The 17,504-nt window shown below is 38.1% G+C and overlaps 2 protein-coding genes across 4 annotated transcripts in view; both read left to right on the top strand.

Moving 5' to 3' along the window:
• scml4 (Scm polycomb group protein like 4) overlaps nucleotides 1-11,895 on the top strand; it is a 29,757-nt gene extending 17,862 nt beyond the window's left edge. For 2 of the 3 annotated variants that reach the window (XM_036147516.1, XM_036147518.1), the window contains 5 exons: nucleotides 304-506; nucleotides 3,723-3,852; nucleotides 6,694-6,906; nucleotides 9,742-9,887; nucleotides 10,872-11,895. In XM_036147516.1, the coding sequence (XP_036003409.1) occupies nucleotides 304-506; nucleotides 3,723-3,852; nucleotides 6,694-6,906; nucleotides 9,742-9,887; nucleotides 10,872-10,997 (818 nt within the window). In that variant the 3' untranslated portion in view covers nucleotides 10,998-11,895. The remainder of the gene's footprint in view (nucleotides 1-303; nucleotides 507-3,722; nucleotides 3,853-6,693; nucleotides 6,907-9,741; nucleotides 9,888-10,871) is intronic. The other variant, XM_036147517.1, reaches the window with a different exon arrangement.
• Nucleotides 11,896-14,195: 2,300 nt separating this feature from the next.
• On the top strand, nucleotides 14,196-14,940 carry LOC118566176 (mitoregulin-like). Its single transcript, XM_036147519.1, has 2 exons — nucleotides 14,196-14,434; nucleotides 14,550-14,940. Exon 1 carries the CDS (start codon nucleotides 14,261-14,263, stop codon nucleotides 14,429-14,431), a length of 171 nt encoding a protein of 56 aa, XP_036003412.1. The 5' UTR covers nucleotides 14,196-14,260; the 3' UTR covers nucleotides 14,432-14,434; nucleotides 14,550-14,940.
• Nucleotides 14,941-17,504: the final 2,564 nt, after the last annotated feature.

The following is a 17,504-nucleotide window of genomic DNA, read 5'->3' on the forward strand; positions in this document are numbered from 1 at the left end:
ATTTCCTGTGTTTGTGTAAGAGTGTGTGCATGTGTGGGGCTTTGTCTGTCTCTTGCAGAACAGTAATGATATTTAATGCAATCTTTGCAGCTGGAGAGGGGGGAGGGGTGCGGTTGAGTACAAAGCTTTATGTGGCTTTGTTTCTACTATTTCCTATCATTTCTCCCTTTTGTCAAAGTGCGTGAGGTTGTGTCTGCGTGGAGGCTCGAGTCACACGCCTGACTTTCATTCTGGGTGCGCTTGGCAGGCTTCCACTTGCTGCTTTCAGTTTTTTTTGTTGAGGGACGTCTTGCTGATTCGCAGGTCGGATGAGTACCCTGTCTGCTGGCTCCGAGATGCAAACTTCAACTCTGGAAGCCCAGTTCCTAGTGGGCCCCCAGGCTAAAGTAACTGGCCGGAAGCGAGGACGGCCACCTATCCGGAAGCTGGATTTCCAGAGCCACTATGTGGATTCTCTGTCGCCCCTCAAGGTCCCGAAGAAGAGAGGAAGGAAGCCCGGCTTTAAGGTAATTTAGCAACTTTCTATTTCAATTTAAAAATTGATATTAACATTATTAGCCATTCTTTAGGGGTAAAACTTCATTTCTGAAGCTGTGACAGGAAAATACCTTAGTGGTTATTATCTGTGCGTCTACACGGGATGTAACTATGTAAAGTATCTATGTTTTTGCCTCTCAGCAAACTTTCCGGGGTTGTACAAGAAATGACTGATCATTAAGATATACCGAAGTGAAGGTTTTGTCATTCACTATAAAGTAGTTTCACTGGGAAATGGATGCATTCGTATTTCAGAATCACAATCAGACATACTTTAATAATCCCAGGGGGAAATTGTTGTTTCAGTACAATCGCCATAACATGAACAAACAAACATCACAAACATTACATTAGAAAGTAAGCAAGCTGTGAGAACTTTCATGTTTCACAATGTACGATCCCTGCAATATTTTTCTATAATTACCTTGATTTATACTGAAAATTACTTATTTCTGATTATGGTTTACGGCTAATAAAAACACAAATTCACTCTCTCATAAAAAAAGAAAGAATTTGGCATAACACCATTTGAAAAGACATTATTTTTAGAACAGTCATGTCGTTATGGCCATTTTATGTCCTACATGATCATAGCCCAGCAGAGCCTCGTTGACACGCTCCTCGATAAGAGTAAGCCACAAAATGTAATTGCTAGACATTCATGGAGTGCTGTATGCAAAGTATGTTAAAGGGACGTTTAGTGAAATGAAGCATCTAGTTAAAATACCTTTCGCTGTTTGCGTAAAAGTCTCCATTAAATAAAATGGACAGTAATGCTGAAACGAGATTGTTTCCAGTTGTGGAGTTTGGGTGTTCTTCAACTACAACACAGTCCTTCTACTGTCCAAAAACATACACAGCCCCAAGCCGATCAAACTTTGGTCACAAACTCAACAGATAGAAGCTTACTTTTGGGGGAACGTGTGGAAAGATTGAGGCCTTAAGACAGCAGAGGCGAAAATGGGAGTTGCTACAGCAGATGCTTTCAGGGTTGCATGTTCTGCATTATTTACCTGTGGCAGTGAAACATGTAGAAGTGTGATGGCATCACAGCGGAGAGGAACTGAGGAGGAAACACTTCTCCACAGAAAGGCCTCTTTTCTTAGCAGCGATGTTAGATAAGACCAAAATCAAATTGGTGTGCGATACCTGCACAGACAAGATGTCAGTAAAATTTTACAAGCAGAATAATTTTGGTGTCATGTAACCCAGATTAGTCAAATACTAAAATCTAATTCTATCCTGTGCCCTATTATGCTAAATTGTATTTTTCACTAAATTTCCATTATTGAAATTATGAAGAATACGGCCTTTTTTCCTTTTTGGTATCAAATTCACAAACAAATAAAACATTTTCTTAATTTTTTTAATTTCTGTTTGTTAACTGGTATGTTAAGAAGGAGCTTGACAGAAGAAATGGTTCTCCACCATTTATAGCATTATCATTAGGATGTATGCATATAAATTATTGGTGTGGGTACAGATGCTTTGAATGTTTCAGTGGTAGAACAAAAACTAAACAATTTACTTTGTTGATCTTAAGTTAAATTTATGTTATCTAAATATGACTGGTCATAACTGTGATGAGTAAAACCTACAATACATTTATGGCACTTTGTTGACAAAAAACCCCAAAACTGAAGTTGAATATTAGATAAAAACTTATTAACTATTATTAATTGCTAAATTCTATTCCCACCATCTTTATCTTTTGGTTGGTCCAGCACAATTCATCCTGTGTGCTTTGTCATTAAAAGTCTCTCTGTCATGATGTGAACTCTTTGCATCATGACAGAGAGTTTACAACAGCAAAGATGTTATGAAGGAGCTCAACCTCTCTTATTCTCTGTGAATTTGACCTAACACCCTAGAAAAACAGGCACAATATCATGGTGTTTAGTTGCAAAGCATAGAATATTTCCCCTGGGGGTCTGTAAACCATGGGTTGGGGGTCCTCAAAACGCATTTTGTTGGGCCTGACGAGGCTCTGAGGATGGGTTGAGTTTAGTAACACAATGGGCAAATATTTAACTCCATCCACTTGATCAAGTAAGGTAAAAGCCAAATCAACTAAAATTAGGAAGTGAACACACTTACATAGAGTTTGGCTTTATTGAGAATATATATATATATATATATATATATATATATATATATATATATATATATATATATATATATATATATATATATATATATATATATTTAAAAACATACATGATTCCTAATGTATTTAACAGTACAAAAGACAGTTTAAAAAATACTATCAGCATGAGGAATCTAAAGGGGTCTTTGGAAAAACCGCTGCTCAAGGGTCCCTGGCCACACAATGTTTGAGAACTCCTGCCCGTTTACTGTGACATGTGAACACATGCAGAAAAATACTGTCAAAATGAAGCTTTCTTATAAATTGTAGAACCAGAACCTCAGCGAGTACCTTTGAGGCTAACTCTCTCGGTAAATATAGAAAAGGATAAACCGTGAAGCCAAGATTGGTTTTCTGGTGATTGGACTACTAGTTTTGCAGATCAAGAGTACTGGACGTGTCCTAAGAGAAACAACTGTAAGAGCTGGAATACGTATCTCTAGCAACTCGCTGTGGGTGAGAGTGTGTTGCCATCCTGCCTCTCAGCGTAGCACTCCAGCTGCAGACAAGAGACACAAGAGGGCCCACAAGTAGAAAGTGACGACAGCAGAAAAGGTCACTGGGAATTCCACTTTTCAGGATCTGTTTCAGGGCCACTCCAGGAACAGGGTTCCAGACGTTGTCAGACTCCTTAAGCCCTCCTCAAGAACACTCTGAGCTGCTCTTATGGAACCAAGAGTACGGCAACATGGAGAGCAGAATGATCTAAATTACAAATGCTATCGCTCAGTAATGGAGCCGACTTATGACACACGAAGTGCAGAGACAATATTAAAATGTAACAGTGGCTGTTCCGTCCTTAGAGGTCAGTTTGAAGATGCTGTTACATGAGCTCTTGGGCGTTTTCTGCATACACATTGATTAGATTTCATACCTTCAATCAGATTGGATTAATAGGAGGCCGTGCATAGCACTGCGTGTTCTGTGCAGAAGGAAGTACTCTTCATTCATCCAGTCCTTTGCATTTTTTAAGAGAACTACAAGATCTATAGAAGAGTAGTGTTGATTTTCAAATGTGAATATGTGCCTGTGTGTGCAGCTGAAGCCCAGGATGGTGATGTCACCACTCGCCAACTCTCCTCCCAGCAGCACACCAGAACCTGAGATGGGCTCGATCCCGCAAGACGCAGCTATTGTCCCCCACTCGGCCACGCCACAGGTCCTAACAGGTACACCTGCTCTCATATACAGTATACACACCTGCCCTTGTGCTTTTCAGTATAAATATGGCCAAATATTTTGACATCTTCTACACACATGCAGCTCTTGTTTCTGTTGTTCTTTTGCTTCTATGCGTAATCTTTTCTATTTGCCACTTCCTTCTACTGATAGAAACTCTGATTGAGGTAAATGCACGTCGTCTGTCTACTTTGATCTTTAAAGGCATGACTGCCTGGTTCCTGAGTGGAAATTGCATGCACGGTTTGCATAATTGAATTTAAAAACTAGATACCTTCAACCCTAATCATGTATTCTGCTTTTCCATTTAGTCCCTTAAAGTTGCTTTTACTGTCTCCGAATTTTTTTATAATTAAAACTCAAACAGGAAAGGCTGATTCCTGAAATCCAACATGTTTTTTTTCTTCTCCTCAACAAATTATTCTTTTTTTTTTTAACAAAAAACAAAAAAACAACTAATTAAATATTGGTTTGGTTGTGTTTGACATTCGAGGAGGAATCTCACATTTTGAGGGCAGGCCTTGGGCTCTTTGTTCTTACAAATCCAGAGAAGTGTTTGATGTCAGAGTGTAGACGTACGGAGAAAAAAACCCCACACGTGTGCATATATGCTCATGCATGAATCAGTGAGCTCCCTGTGGTGCCACCCAGATAGTTATGTAAATCATTCCTCTGCTGAAACCGAGAAGCGTTTTAAAACCACTTCCTGTGTTTTAAGCTGTAGAATTTAGAAAACCTGCAGCTGTTAATTGTTCATCCTGTAATAATAGTAATAATTTTGACATTTCACTGCTTCACTAAAATCCTAGCAACTGACTGTAAAACAAGAAGCCCGTTCTGCTCTTTGCACATGTGTGTACAGTACAAATATAAGCAGCGTGTGAGTGTCGGTACATAATCCTCTATATTCATTCTCGCAGATCTTATCTCATAATTGATTTTTCTGAATACAATAAAATACGTTTGACCTTTGCCTGAGCACGTAATCCAGAAGCGTCTCTGTGTTGCGTTTCCCGTCTTCTAAAAATCTGCCGTCTGGCAAATCCATAACCGCCTTGCTCGGGCAAAACCAGAAGGCATCTGCATTATCGACAAGCTGGAAATTGGTTGACACAAAGGAAACAAATACAGAGGAATTACTGTCTGCCTCGCTTCCATTTTACATCCTCACGATGAACGGGCTGCGATAGCTGGCCTGAAGATTAGCTCTTTATTTTTATATCTGCAATTTAAAGGGTTTGCATGGACAAAAGAACTCTGCTCTCTGATACAGTGGAAAGTAAGATGATCATATTTTAGTCAGAGACGAGTCTCTGCAGATTTACAAATGCAAAACAATCTACAAATATGTTTGGTGTTCATAAAGAAATACACTGTCCCCTGTAAACCAAAGCCTTAAAATGTGTCAATATGATACGGTAACATATTCTTACACTGAAAAAATTAAAAAAAGATATTTAATTAGTAGGAAAAATCCATCTTATTACCCCAAACAATTAACATTAGATAAATATATCTAAAGTGCATTTTTATTTCTATTACAATGTTTTCTTAAGTTGAAAAGAGGGTGTAGGATGTTTTGATTCTTAACCAATTTTGAAGGGTGCTGTATCCAATAATAGTATTCTTACTTGATTTAGGAAGATTAGCTTTTTTTGGGATAAATCATTCAAATCTGATATTTAATAGAAATGAGGACGGAGACATTAAAGAACGCCTATCATATAAATCTATTTCTGAGACAGAATGCATCAAGAAAACTCAGCTAACACACCAAGTCCTTAGCTAACCTGAGACAAATTAACAATATTCTTGATTTTTGGCGTTGAAGATTCTAGATAACACAATAAACAACACAATAAATACCAATCCTATCTATGGACAAAAAAAAAATCATCCTGACCAAACCCTTACATGAATCTTTTATATCACGCGTTTAAAAAGACCACGCGTTTCATTTATTTCACAATGCTGTGATTTAGTTTCATATAAGAGATGATGCAATCTAATAGAAAACCACCACGAATTAATCATAGAACCAAAATGTATTATTAATCAAACATAAATATATATTAACACATATTTGCTAATTCAAAATATAATAAAACAGCCAAAAGGTTTGCATTAAGACTAATAACAAAGAACGAAGTGCCTACTTCTTAAATAAGGAATAGTTCAGCAACCATTTTATTCCACTGATCAAGTTGTAATGTTTATCCTGACTTCATCAGACTTTCATGCAACCTCATTTGAAAAGATAGCCGCCGATTCTTAATAGACCTGCTCATAAATGTGGAGAATCAGGGATATATATTCCTAGCAGCTTTTGGGAGATTAGCTTTGTCACAGTACTTCAAACGGCAGAGCCATATAGTATTTAATTGAAATGAAGGATAGAAACATTTAAGGACATCCCCCCGAAATGTATTTACTGATAAAACCTTGTATGAAAGGATCTCTACTTAATCAGATTTCTATCCGATCTAAGGAAACAAAGAGGAGAAGGGAAAGGTTTGAGGTTCTGTAGTTCGCTCACATCAGCTCGTATCAAGTTCCAGATCAACAGAGGGACACAAAAAGTTTCCCTTCCATGCCTGACTACAAATGAAAGCTCTGCTTTTCAAACTTATTACAGCTATCCCCAAGGTATCACACCTATTTTCGTCATTTGGATTAGGTTAATGAACATGTAAAATGAAAAAGAGGAAACACAGTCTAAGTAAAGGCTCTGGTGTGTTTCTACACAGATGCTGATATAAAAGAGGAAAACATCACTACCTAAATAAAATGGTGATTCTTAATGTTCCTTCTCTCTGTCTTCCTCCCATCAGCAGACAGCCCAATGCCCGACGATTTCACGTGTGACCCGCCAACAGACTCCAAGCGCTACACCATAGATCCCAGCGACTCTGCGTTCAACATCATGGCATCCCAGTACCAAACCAAGCATTCTTATGTCTATCGTAGCAACAGCTGCTCCACCCCACTGGGTCTATGCAGACAAGTTTCCAGCCCGGCGAGTTTCCAGGACGGAAACAGAAACGGTGAGGCAGTTTAGGCTGTTCACGTGTCTCTCTAAACCAAAAACGCATTAAGTTATATTTCACTAACGCATTTAGACTACTGTTGTAAAGGAGTAATAAATAGGTATTCTTCCATTTACTGCAGCAGTAAAAAGGTAATAAATTATTAACAGGCAGTAACAAAGCATTTGATGAAGGTTTTATGCACACTTTCTCTTGATTACTTCATCTCAAAGTGTTTTATTTGTTTAGAACATTTTTCCTGCCTAAGCAGCACGAAACAAATTGTTGAGCATTTACAAGTCATTAATGAAGGTAGTTTTATTGTTAAATAGGTAGCTATATTTTTATCTTAGCTTCTATGGTAGTGGTGCGCATTGCGTTGAAATGTTTTAATAATTTTATATTAAAGGTCAAATTGCACAACAGATCCAGCTGCCAATGATACATGTGAAACAGCTTTTTGTTTCTCTTTATTTCCCTATTTAGACTTATAACACTATTGTATGCCTTTTTCACTTCTGCCTAGCTCTTGAAGTGTACAAAAATCAGCATATATAACATCCTCCGCTTTAATGTCCCTCCCGTCACTTGCTTTAAAAGTAGTTTTCCTAATGGAAAATATGCTTCATTTAGTCTTGCATATTTATATTGAAGATCATTTAAAAGAACATTTGAGCAATTTATAAAATCCATATATTGTACCAATTTTGAATACAGTCCTGGTCAAATGTAAACGCACATTTCTATTCTGAGGTGTTGGGTGGCAGCCTAAAACACCAATGCTCGTATTCACACAGATTTTCAGAGTCCTCTCAGAGAGCTCCTATCTTAGCCTAAACATTCCTACCTAAGAGTCTTAGCTTAAGAGTGATTCAGAAAGCTGCTGAGAGCGACTCTGAGTAAGGAAATGACAGATTTTTCTCTTAGTGAGGAGGTGTTGTTGACACCGCTGCTTGGTGGGACACTGTCCTTTGAGAGCTGCGATTGGCTGAAAACAAATGCACTTCTAGTGATCAAAGGGGGAGAGATTAACCGATTAGACTGAATTATGAAATGTGACATGATGATGAAACTTCCTTAAAAACTTTTTTGCATCCTCATCATTATTTTGGTTTGCTTATATATTTTTTTTACTTGCCAGTCATTTTACTACTCACCTGTCAGCTTTTTACTTCTATAAAGTGGCCGGATTTATCAAAACGAGTGACATAAAGAAAGGTGGAACAGCAACGCATCTGTCCACACAGCACTGGGAAGAGAATAGAGGAGTGTTAAAAGGTCCTCAAATAGGCAGACTTTAAAGCGTATTGCCACAGATCAATGCCTAGTTTGCTCTGCGCATCTTGGGGCTTTTACGCACCAGCCTGGAAAGTGAGAAGCGCTCCGTGCAGCAATCAAAAACCGGGAGGTGGCATCACACAAGCAAACTTCTAGATGACCACTTAGGCTACTGACATTATCATGCAATACAGAAAATACTTTCACACCTCTTTTATATATTCTTTGTAAATTTCTCCACTTTTTATTCATGATTATGCAGCATTTCTACGATTATTTATTTATCCTCAATAAAATTATATCAGGTAGAAGTGCGCCTTTAACCCGTCGGGCTGCTGAAACTAATTAATTTCCCTCTATGGGGATGAGAAAGTATATCTTATCTGCATATTATAATTGTATGATTGTTAAAGAAGTTAATTTCCTCCACTGTGTAGGTAGTGGATCAGCCAATCAGCTTTCTTTGTTTCCACCATCTTCCTGCTTCAGACCTCATCAGTCCTCCTGGCATTTTGTCACTTTAGGAGCTCTCTGAAGGCCTAGGATTCTTTGTGCACAACTTCCTATGAATCTAATGATCTTAGATTTTTCTTAGAATTTTTTTTAGAGGATATTTCCTAAAATGACGTCACTAAGAGCTACTTTTAGTCTTAGGATACTTTGTGAATACAGGTACAGATCTCTGTCATGTCATAAAATTAGGTAAATATGAGCTCAAATGAGCCACAGATTTCTTTCAAGTTACAAGGCCTCATTGATAATTTATCAAAAAGCTTGTTATCAAGAATTTGTTTGTACACAAATCTCCGAGGCTGATTCACTGAGTGGAAAATGACAACGTCCTGTAGCCACAAAGTCACCAAGTCTTTATTGGTTATTTGGCTACAGCTTTCCAAAACTAAGCTGACCTCAGCAAGCTAGCATAACTTGTGGTTTTGTAGACGTGTTCAGTTTAGGTGTTCATTTCATTAGGTACATTTAGAAAGCAGCACAGGTAGGTAATCCAGGTTAAGTGAAAAGCCTGTACAGAGATTAGGACCAAACATTTGCATTTCAAGCTCCACGGCAAAGACAGGGACTAATGTTTAACATCACCTGGTTAAGCGAACAGGATCAGGGTTGAATTCGGCAGGGTTTTTACTTTGTGAAGCTGGATTTACCCCCCTCTGGAAAGCAGCAACTAGCTGGAAGTCACACTTAGTTTAACAGATGGTGTCTAATTCTGTCTTGAAAAAAAGGAAAATAAAAAGATTTGGCAAAAATGGAATCACAGCACAATATAATGTTACATGCGTTATTGTTCATCTGAACCTTTCAGTTTATTGTTTTTAAACTAGGTAGAAAAAAATATTGCCACCATGACTTAATATATAACACCTCAGAGCTGAAAAAGAAGCATTGCACCAACTTGTATCTCAAAGCTTACCAAATAGAACAACGATATGAGGATAGCTTTTGGTTTTCCCCAAAGTTGTTGCACTAGTTTCTGTAACGAAACAGTCCGTATGATACTGTATGATACTTAATGAGCCCGTCCGTTTAATTTTTTGTGCCCCCCATCCCTGTGTTACATAGCCCTCAGCCCTTTCCCAGACACTGGAGATGGCAAGCGTCTTGCGGGGAAGGACCCATCCAACTGGGGAGTAGAGGACGTGGTGTGGTTCATCAAAGAAGCAGACCCTCAAGCCCTGGCACCCCATGCTGAGGCTTTCAGGAAACATGTGAGTTCCAACTTTTTAAGTCTTAAGTTTCCCAGCGTAGTAATGCTATTTTTGTTTTTGTTTTTAATGGAAGAACGTTTATTTTTGAGCATTCACTGATATATGCGGGACACATACCACACATCCTTTACCTGATCACCTTTTTTTAAAGGGATAGCTCAGGATTTTTCTTTTATTCTTTTGAACCTCTGAAGTAATAACCATTAGTAAATTATCCACCCAGGATCTTACTTTAGCATAAATCCAGACTTACTGGTCCCAAGGCTAAAGCTAACAACCAGTTCAAGAGTGGCAAAATAACTAAAAACTGCAAAACATCATAATAGTTTTTGGAAATCCTACTTAGGACAACTTTAAACAGTTATTACATTTACACTCTGCAGTTTTTTTTTTTACACAAGATTCAATAATCATTTGCAGGTGGAGTGCTACTAATAATCTTCCTTTGCAAAAAGTACTATGGAACATGTAAAATGTTTTCGGTCTGATATGAAAGTAAAGCAACATTAAAAGCAAAAGTATCATAGTGCTGTCTGGAACCGCATTACATGTCCTGTTCTCAGTAGGTGTTTCACGCAGGAAGGCCTTTGGTGGCGAAATGTGTCCTACATCCAGTTCCTGTCAAAATAATCTGCGACTGTGTAAAATAAGAAAGAAAAAAAAGGTCACTGCAAATGTAACAACTGTTTCATAGTTTTTAAAATAGCCTTCCTATAAATCACAATAATATTATAGAGATCAGAGCGTTTTATGATGAAAGAGATCTGCTTCGGTTTTGGTCCATTTCAGCCTCGCTGTTGGCTTCAGCCTTTGAGACCAGTGCATCTGGAACATGGTGCTCCTCTCCAGCTGAGATGTTTACCGCCTATGACCGTTTAACAAAACCGCGTTCCAGAACTGAACCATTCGTTTATGCGTTGTATTATCCCCAACCTGTGTTCCTGTTGCGCACTGATACTCACAAGGGGCTGTGTTTTGTTTCAGGAAATAGACGGAGACGCACTCTTGTTGCTGAAAAGTGAGATGATGATGAAGTATCTGGGACTGAAGCTGGGGCCCGCGCTCAAACTCTGTTTCCACATCGACAGGCTCAGACAGAATCGCTCGTAATTTCCTGTCAGAGAACCGACGGCTCACGCTGACAAAAAAAAAAACATCACTCCAATGTCCTGAAGAGGAGGTGGAGTAGAGACCTTGGTGCTTTCACTGCTTCTGAACCACTTTTTGTTGACAGACTCGACGCTTTATGTGTACATACGCCGACTATTTGCTACCTTTTTTTACTTACTACTTGCGTGGCTTTAAACTGTAAATATTTCTGCTGCATACAGGCATCGACTAACATGAACCATCAGCAGCATTAATCTAAGCAGACAATAATCATGACCACAGAGTGCTAAGCTTAAAGGCCTATGAAGCCAGAAATCTATCATGGTGTTTTACCTCATTTTCATACTAAAACTCACTAGTACTGTTCAGTTCCTCTGCTACTTGTTTTAATACAATATTTTCTCTCAAACTATAGTATTTCTAACAGTTGGATCTGTGAAACCCACTTTTAAAATTCTTGATTTTAAAGGGATCTGATAGTGAACTGCTGCTGCCGAAATACACCAGTGGTGTTTCTCCAATAAGAGGTTGTAAAAGGTTTAAAAGCCTTCAAAAGGCTAACAGTATTTAAACCGATGCAACTTGGTGCTGCCCCTACATCTACACCTAACCCAGCTGATCCATGTCTTGGATTTCTAATTTTGACTCTCAACAGATTGCCATTAATCTTAAGCAATACCTCATTTCATGCCATTCTGGGCATAAATGGCTTAGCGGAAAGAGTGTTTGATCATACATTTGTAAAAAGAAACTATGTAGCATTAAGAGTTTTCTCATGTGACGCTGTATAACAAACCTCTTGTTGACCGTAAGGAATAATCTCATGCTGTACAGACAAACTTGTGACATGTGCTAAATTTATGGCAAACCTTTGATTAAACTTGTTTTTTTTTTGTTTTTTTAAACTTGTCATACAGTACTGGTTATTTGTATTTATATGAGGATCTGTTCACGATTGATGTCCCACGTTTGAATCTGGGACAGTCTGACACTTTTCCAACATGTACTGCCATTTCATACCCGCAAACTGGAGGTCAGGTTATAACATCCATTTCTGTTAACAAACTATTTCTTACTCATGTGCTTCAAAAGCTGTGTATTAGGTTTTTTTCCTCTCATCAAAAAACAAAAAACCCCCCCAAAAAAACAGGACGATACATCTACTACCATGTTTCACAGTGGGGATGGTGTGTTCAGGGTACTGTGTGCTGTTAATGTTCCACAAAACATAGTGCTTTACATGTAGGCTACAACGTCTCATCTCTGGTCTTATGTGGCCAGAACACCTTCGTTCACGTGTTTGCTTTGTCTCTTAAATGGCTTATTTTCGTCTTTAAGTGAGGTTTCTTGTGTTTTTTTTCTTTTGAAAGTGGTTTTCGTCTCGCCATTTTTCAGGTCTGATTTGTGGAGTGCTTGACTGATGTTTACCCTGTTGACCGATTCTCCCACCTTAGCTGTGAATGTCTGCAGGGCCTCCAAAGTTACCGTGCTCCCCTTGGCTGCTTCTCTGATCACTGTTCTCCTCACCCAGTCTGTCAGTTCAAGTCGTCAACGATATCTGATTAGGTTTGCAGTTGTGTCGTAATCTTTTTATGATGGTTTGCATAGTGGTTTTGCAGATGTCCAACGCTTCTGATCTATAACTTTACCCCGATCTAACCGAATTTCTCCACAACATTATCTCCCACCTGTCTGGTGTGTTTCTTGCTTTTCGTGATGCTGTTTGTTGTTCTCTAACTAACCTCTGAGGCCTTCTTCTTCTTTTTACTGGCGACTTGCAACCAGATGGAGCATTATCGCCAACTACTGTATCTTAATTACATATGCTTAAACCCTTATATTTAATTCAGTTTGTTGTAGAAAAGATGAGATGTGTTTAAGCACCATTTTTCTGGAGTTATTTGATGAAATAGTTGTAATGTTAATTTTTATAATTGCTTCATGTTCCAGTGCATTCCTTGGAGCCAGTCTTTTTTAATATTTAGTGCACTCAAAAATCACATGTTTTACAATTTCCAGATGGATGCTTTCCAATAAGGTGCAGAGATGCATTTAACTTTGTTTGACCTGGTCTAATTCTTCTAAATTGACATTGTTCTCTCCTGCTCTCCCCCAATGGCTTTTTATCCCCCACTTTCTGTTGTAGCTTATGTAAATGTCTTCCTTTATTTCCATTATGACCTAAACTCTGCCACTGCATCTTAATTTTGTTCTGTACATATGATTTGATCTCTACTTTGCTAACTGGTACGGCCACCTCTACTCAAATTATTTACAACCCATTTTTAGCTAAAGTATCTGCCATCTCATTCCCTTGAATGCCAATATGTGCTAGGATCCATAAACCTTGACATCAATCCCCAGACTACTTACTTTGTATAAAGATAAAGTTTCAAACGTAATATCCTCCCTACATTTTGATGTTGCACTTTTGACCCTAGCCAGAGCTGCATTTGAATCTGACCAAATTAGCATGCTCATGGGCTTGACTTCCTCTTTCCATTGTAATGCAAACAAGGTTGCCATCATTTCTGCTGCATATACTGATAAATGTTAATCTTTTAACCACCTTAACTGTTAGTGTAGTAATGCAAAAAGCACAGCTTGCTTCTCTGGATTTTTAGATCTTTTTTGTGAATAAATGTACATAAAACATTCAAAGAACATCAAAGGCTTTCAAAGAACATCTGTATTTATACTGAGTGTATAAATACTACACATATAAACTACACACAAGTGTTCCCTAATGTGGTGATGTCTAAAAGCGGTTAGGTAAACTAGATCGTCTCTGGCAGCATCAGAGTAAAGAGAGGCTGACTACAATTGCATGCCACACTTTTTTAGATTTTATTTGTGAAAAATGTGAAAACTTTATATGCAACTCCTTATATTTTTACTTTGTTTTGGTTTATTAAATAAAATACCAATACAATACATTGGCGTTTGTGGTTGAAAAGTGACAAAACGTGACAAAGGGAACCACCATGGCTGCCACCAGTTTGTACTTTCCTGTTCAGAATGAATTAATAATTTTATAAACTGCCCATTTAACTAACACAACTCATACTAAAATGAAGTACGTTTTCCATTTTAGTCTCGAAGGCTTGAGTATATTCAAAATAAATTAGCTGCAAAAATAACTTGGGGTCTTTTGACCTTTATTCTGAAAAGAAAAGCACGCCGTGTTGCGCAGACACCACCGACTTCCGGTATCCTGAGACTTACGCAAACGCGCGCAGCCTGTTAGCTGCCGGGAGGTGATCATGGGAGAGGTCTCGGAGAGGACCCTGCAGGTGGCCGTGGTGGTCTCTTTTGCCGTGGGCTTCCTGACGGGCTGGCAGGCCAACAGGATGAGGAGGAAGTTCCTGGACTGGAGGAAGAAGCGGCTGCAGGACAAGCTGGCGGAGACGCAGAAGAAGCTGGACTTGGCTTGAACGGTAACGTGACGTCAGGGTTCAGCTCATGTCTGTGATCTATAGGAATTACCATCTACGGACAGAAACCAGTGAAGCTTTTTACCCGTTTAAAACCCGGTTCTGTCTCATTTGACAGGTTGGCCGTCTGCTCCGTGAAGCTGGTTCATCTCGTTTGTCCTTCTTCGTGTTTGGTCTCACCACACCTTCCAAAACAAGTCTGATCCTGAGACGCGCCTGGCTTCCCCTGAAGTAACCTCTACAGAAAGAAAGAAAGAACGAAAGAAAGGAAGAGACGTCTTTTGTGGACATGTACAAGTTGGACATTTGTCTTTGTAACACTTGGACTTTTTCATATATGAGCAAATAAATTATTCTATTTTTTTTCCCTTTGTTGTTGTTTGAAGGACATTATTTGACATGAGGTTAAACACAATAATGTTGACTAATACAGCAAAAAGGATATCCTGCTTTATCTCATTTACTGTACGGTGTAGTTAATACGGATTGAACAAATTTATATACACACACACACAAATATACATTTTTGTGACACACATGTTGGTAAAAATAACTGGTGATCAGGAAAGGTTGGTAAACAAGGCTCACTGAGTAGAACAACGTTTCAGGCGTGACCCCGCCATCTGCTGGACAAAAGAGGACATTGCAGCCAAGATGGACGTGCATAGGCATTCTGTCAATTTTAATTCTGATCCATATAAAATTAAAATACCAGCGTCGTAGGAATTATTTTTCTAAACTCATAACCAAGATCAGAGGCAAGCGTTTTATTGGACAGGATTGTTAAAAGTGGATAAAAAAGCATTTCTAAATCAAATATATATTAAAGTTCTGAGCTCAGATTAAGCAATCCTTGTTAAAGAAATATTAAATTACTCATCAAAATGCTCCATAGTTAATACAGTGCACAGTTATTATTGGCACATACGCATGGTGCCCTCCTTGTTAATTTCAGTGTGAATTACAAGTCATTAGATAAATCTTCAGTAAACAAATATACAAATTTCCTTTATTGTTCCACAGTGGGGAGATACAAGTGTAACAAATGTGGAAATGAAAGCATGCAAATATGCACAGAAAGAAAAACTAGACGTCAAAGAAATGGAACAGGAATGTGCAGCAAGAAGAAATTTATGAGGAAATGAGTATGGTTTTAATACTAGGTTATCAAAAGTAGGCTACTGGTACACCTCCCAAAAATCTTTTAATTCTTGTAGGGCTTTGTAATATATCGAGCTTTTAAAAATATCAAGATTTACAATGGGACCACATTGTTTATATTGATATGCTCAAGGTTATGTTGTAATTATACTTTTATGAATTACAGTAAGTTATTTTTTTAGCTGTTTATCATATTTATGCATAGCTGTTTGTAAAAAAACAAAATGCCTGTGAAACATTTTGGATAAAGTTTTGATTATAGAAACACCTTTTTATAACTGCTTTAGGAAAAGAAAAGCATATTGAGATAAATATTGTGTATCGGCATTCAGCCCAAAAATATCAAGATGTTATTTTTGGTCTATTTCGCCCTGCCCTAACTTTCGGTATTGTCATTTCCAATGCCCCCATCTTTTAAAGCACCAAGGTATGCTGATTGCTTTTACTAACCGTTATGAAAGATTGGGTCGTTCTCAGGAGCTCAGCGAATGGACGCTGCCCGTTCAATAAGTCTGGTCTAGCTTCTTCCCTTGCAACTAAATATATATATTTTTTTCTTTCCCAGTGTCCTGTCTAGCAATGTGGCAATACGAATTGATGTCTTAATGCCAAATAGAGCTCGACAGATTCTACTTTCACAAGTGGAGCAATCAGCTTTCGCCATAGTGCTCCGCTTGATTTATGCACGTAAATAGTTTTATTGTGATTCCTGCAGGGAGAATTTCAAATTATGTGGACACTACAATGGGAAAGTATGAGAGTAAAGGAAGAACAAGAAGAGAAAAAGAAAGAAAGAGAGGAGGTGAAAGAAAGAAGAGATACAAGGGAAAGAATGATAAAACGTCTTCTGTCTGCTTCATCTGCCACTGACTGATCAAGATCTGGGAGTGGAGACCAGCAGATGCTGAAGAGAATAGCACACAAAGGCTGGCAACTTTTTTGCACAATCAGTAGGTACGGATACATTTTTTTTTTTTTCAATTGCATGGAAATATAAATATTGTGATAGACTTCACTAATTTAATAATAAAAATAATTTAATCCAAAAGGAACTGACTTTGAGCAATCGGTGTTATATGAGATGGAATATTGTTGACATTTGTGCGCTGTAGGAGGAAAACTATTCTCTATGGAAAATCCACAGAAACGTTGGAAGAACCTAACTCCACAGAGAGAGACTGATCGAGGTGTAGAAATGTCAGCGCATGCTATGCTGCTCATCAAAGCCACTTCGATGCCCTGAAATCTTCAAGAAAAATAAAATTTTTCAGCTTTGCAGGGAGACCTTGCTCCTCTTTTTGCATAATTTATGACAATAAAACATTAAGAAATATATTTTAGATTTATGATGCATTGAATATTCTGTGGTGTTTTAAGGATACCCACATTAAAATCTTAAACGCTATCTTCATGATTGATTCATTTGTGAAAATATAATTTTAGCAATTTCTCGTTACTTTTTCGACAGGGGTTTGTAGTAGAGATGGAATGCATCCCGGTTTTGTTGGAAGCAGAACTCAGTGGTAGGAAAAGGCCCGATGTCCAAAATCCTGACAATCTAGGTTGCTGGCTTGGAGACGGAGCCGTAGTCTCAATAATTCTCTGTAGCTGCGTTGGTGCTGTCACCGCCTTAAAATCCACTTGGTTCAATACCTTCCAACAGAGTCAATTAAACACTAATTAAAATTAAAGTTCCGATGTATACATTAAAAAATAAAAAAAAACAGTCAAATGTCAAGTTATTTTTTTTAACCAGTTAATTAAGTTTAAATAATCATTAACTACAAGATGTTAGTAGTGTTGATTTTACTCCACCAAAGATCCAGATTGTTTCATATGTCGGAAGGAGACATAATCTTCACTGTAAAATTAAACAAATTCACACAGTTCAGCCACAAATCATGTTACAAAT

Source organism: Fundulus heteroclitus, chromosome 15 (genome assembly GCF_011125445.2).
Source record: "Fundulus heteroclitus isolate FHET01 chromosome 15, MU-UCD_Fhet_4.1, whole genome shotgun sequence".
NCBI classification, from domain to species: Eukaryota; Metazoa; Chordata; class Actinopteri; order Cyprinodontiformes; family Fundulidae; genus Fundulus; species Fundulus heteroclitus.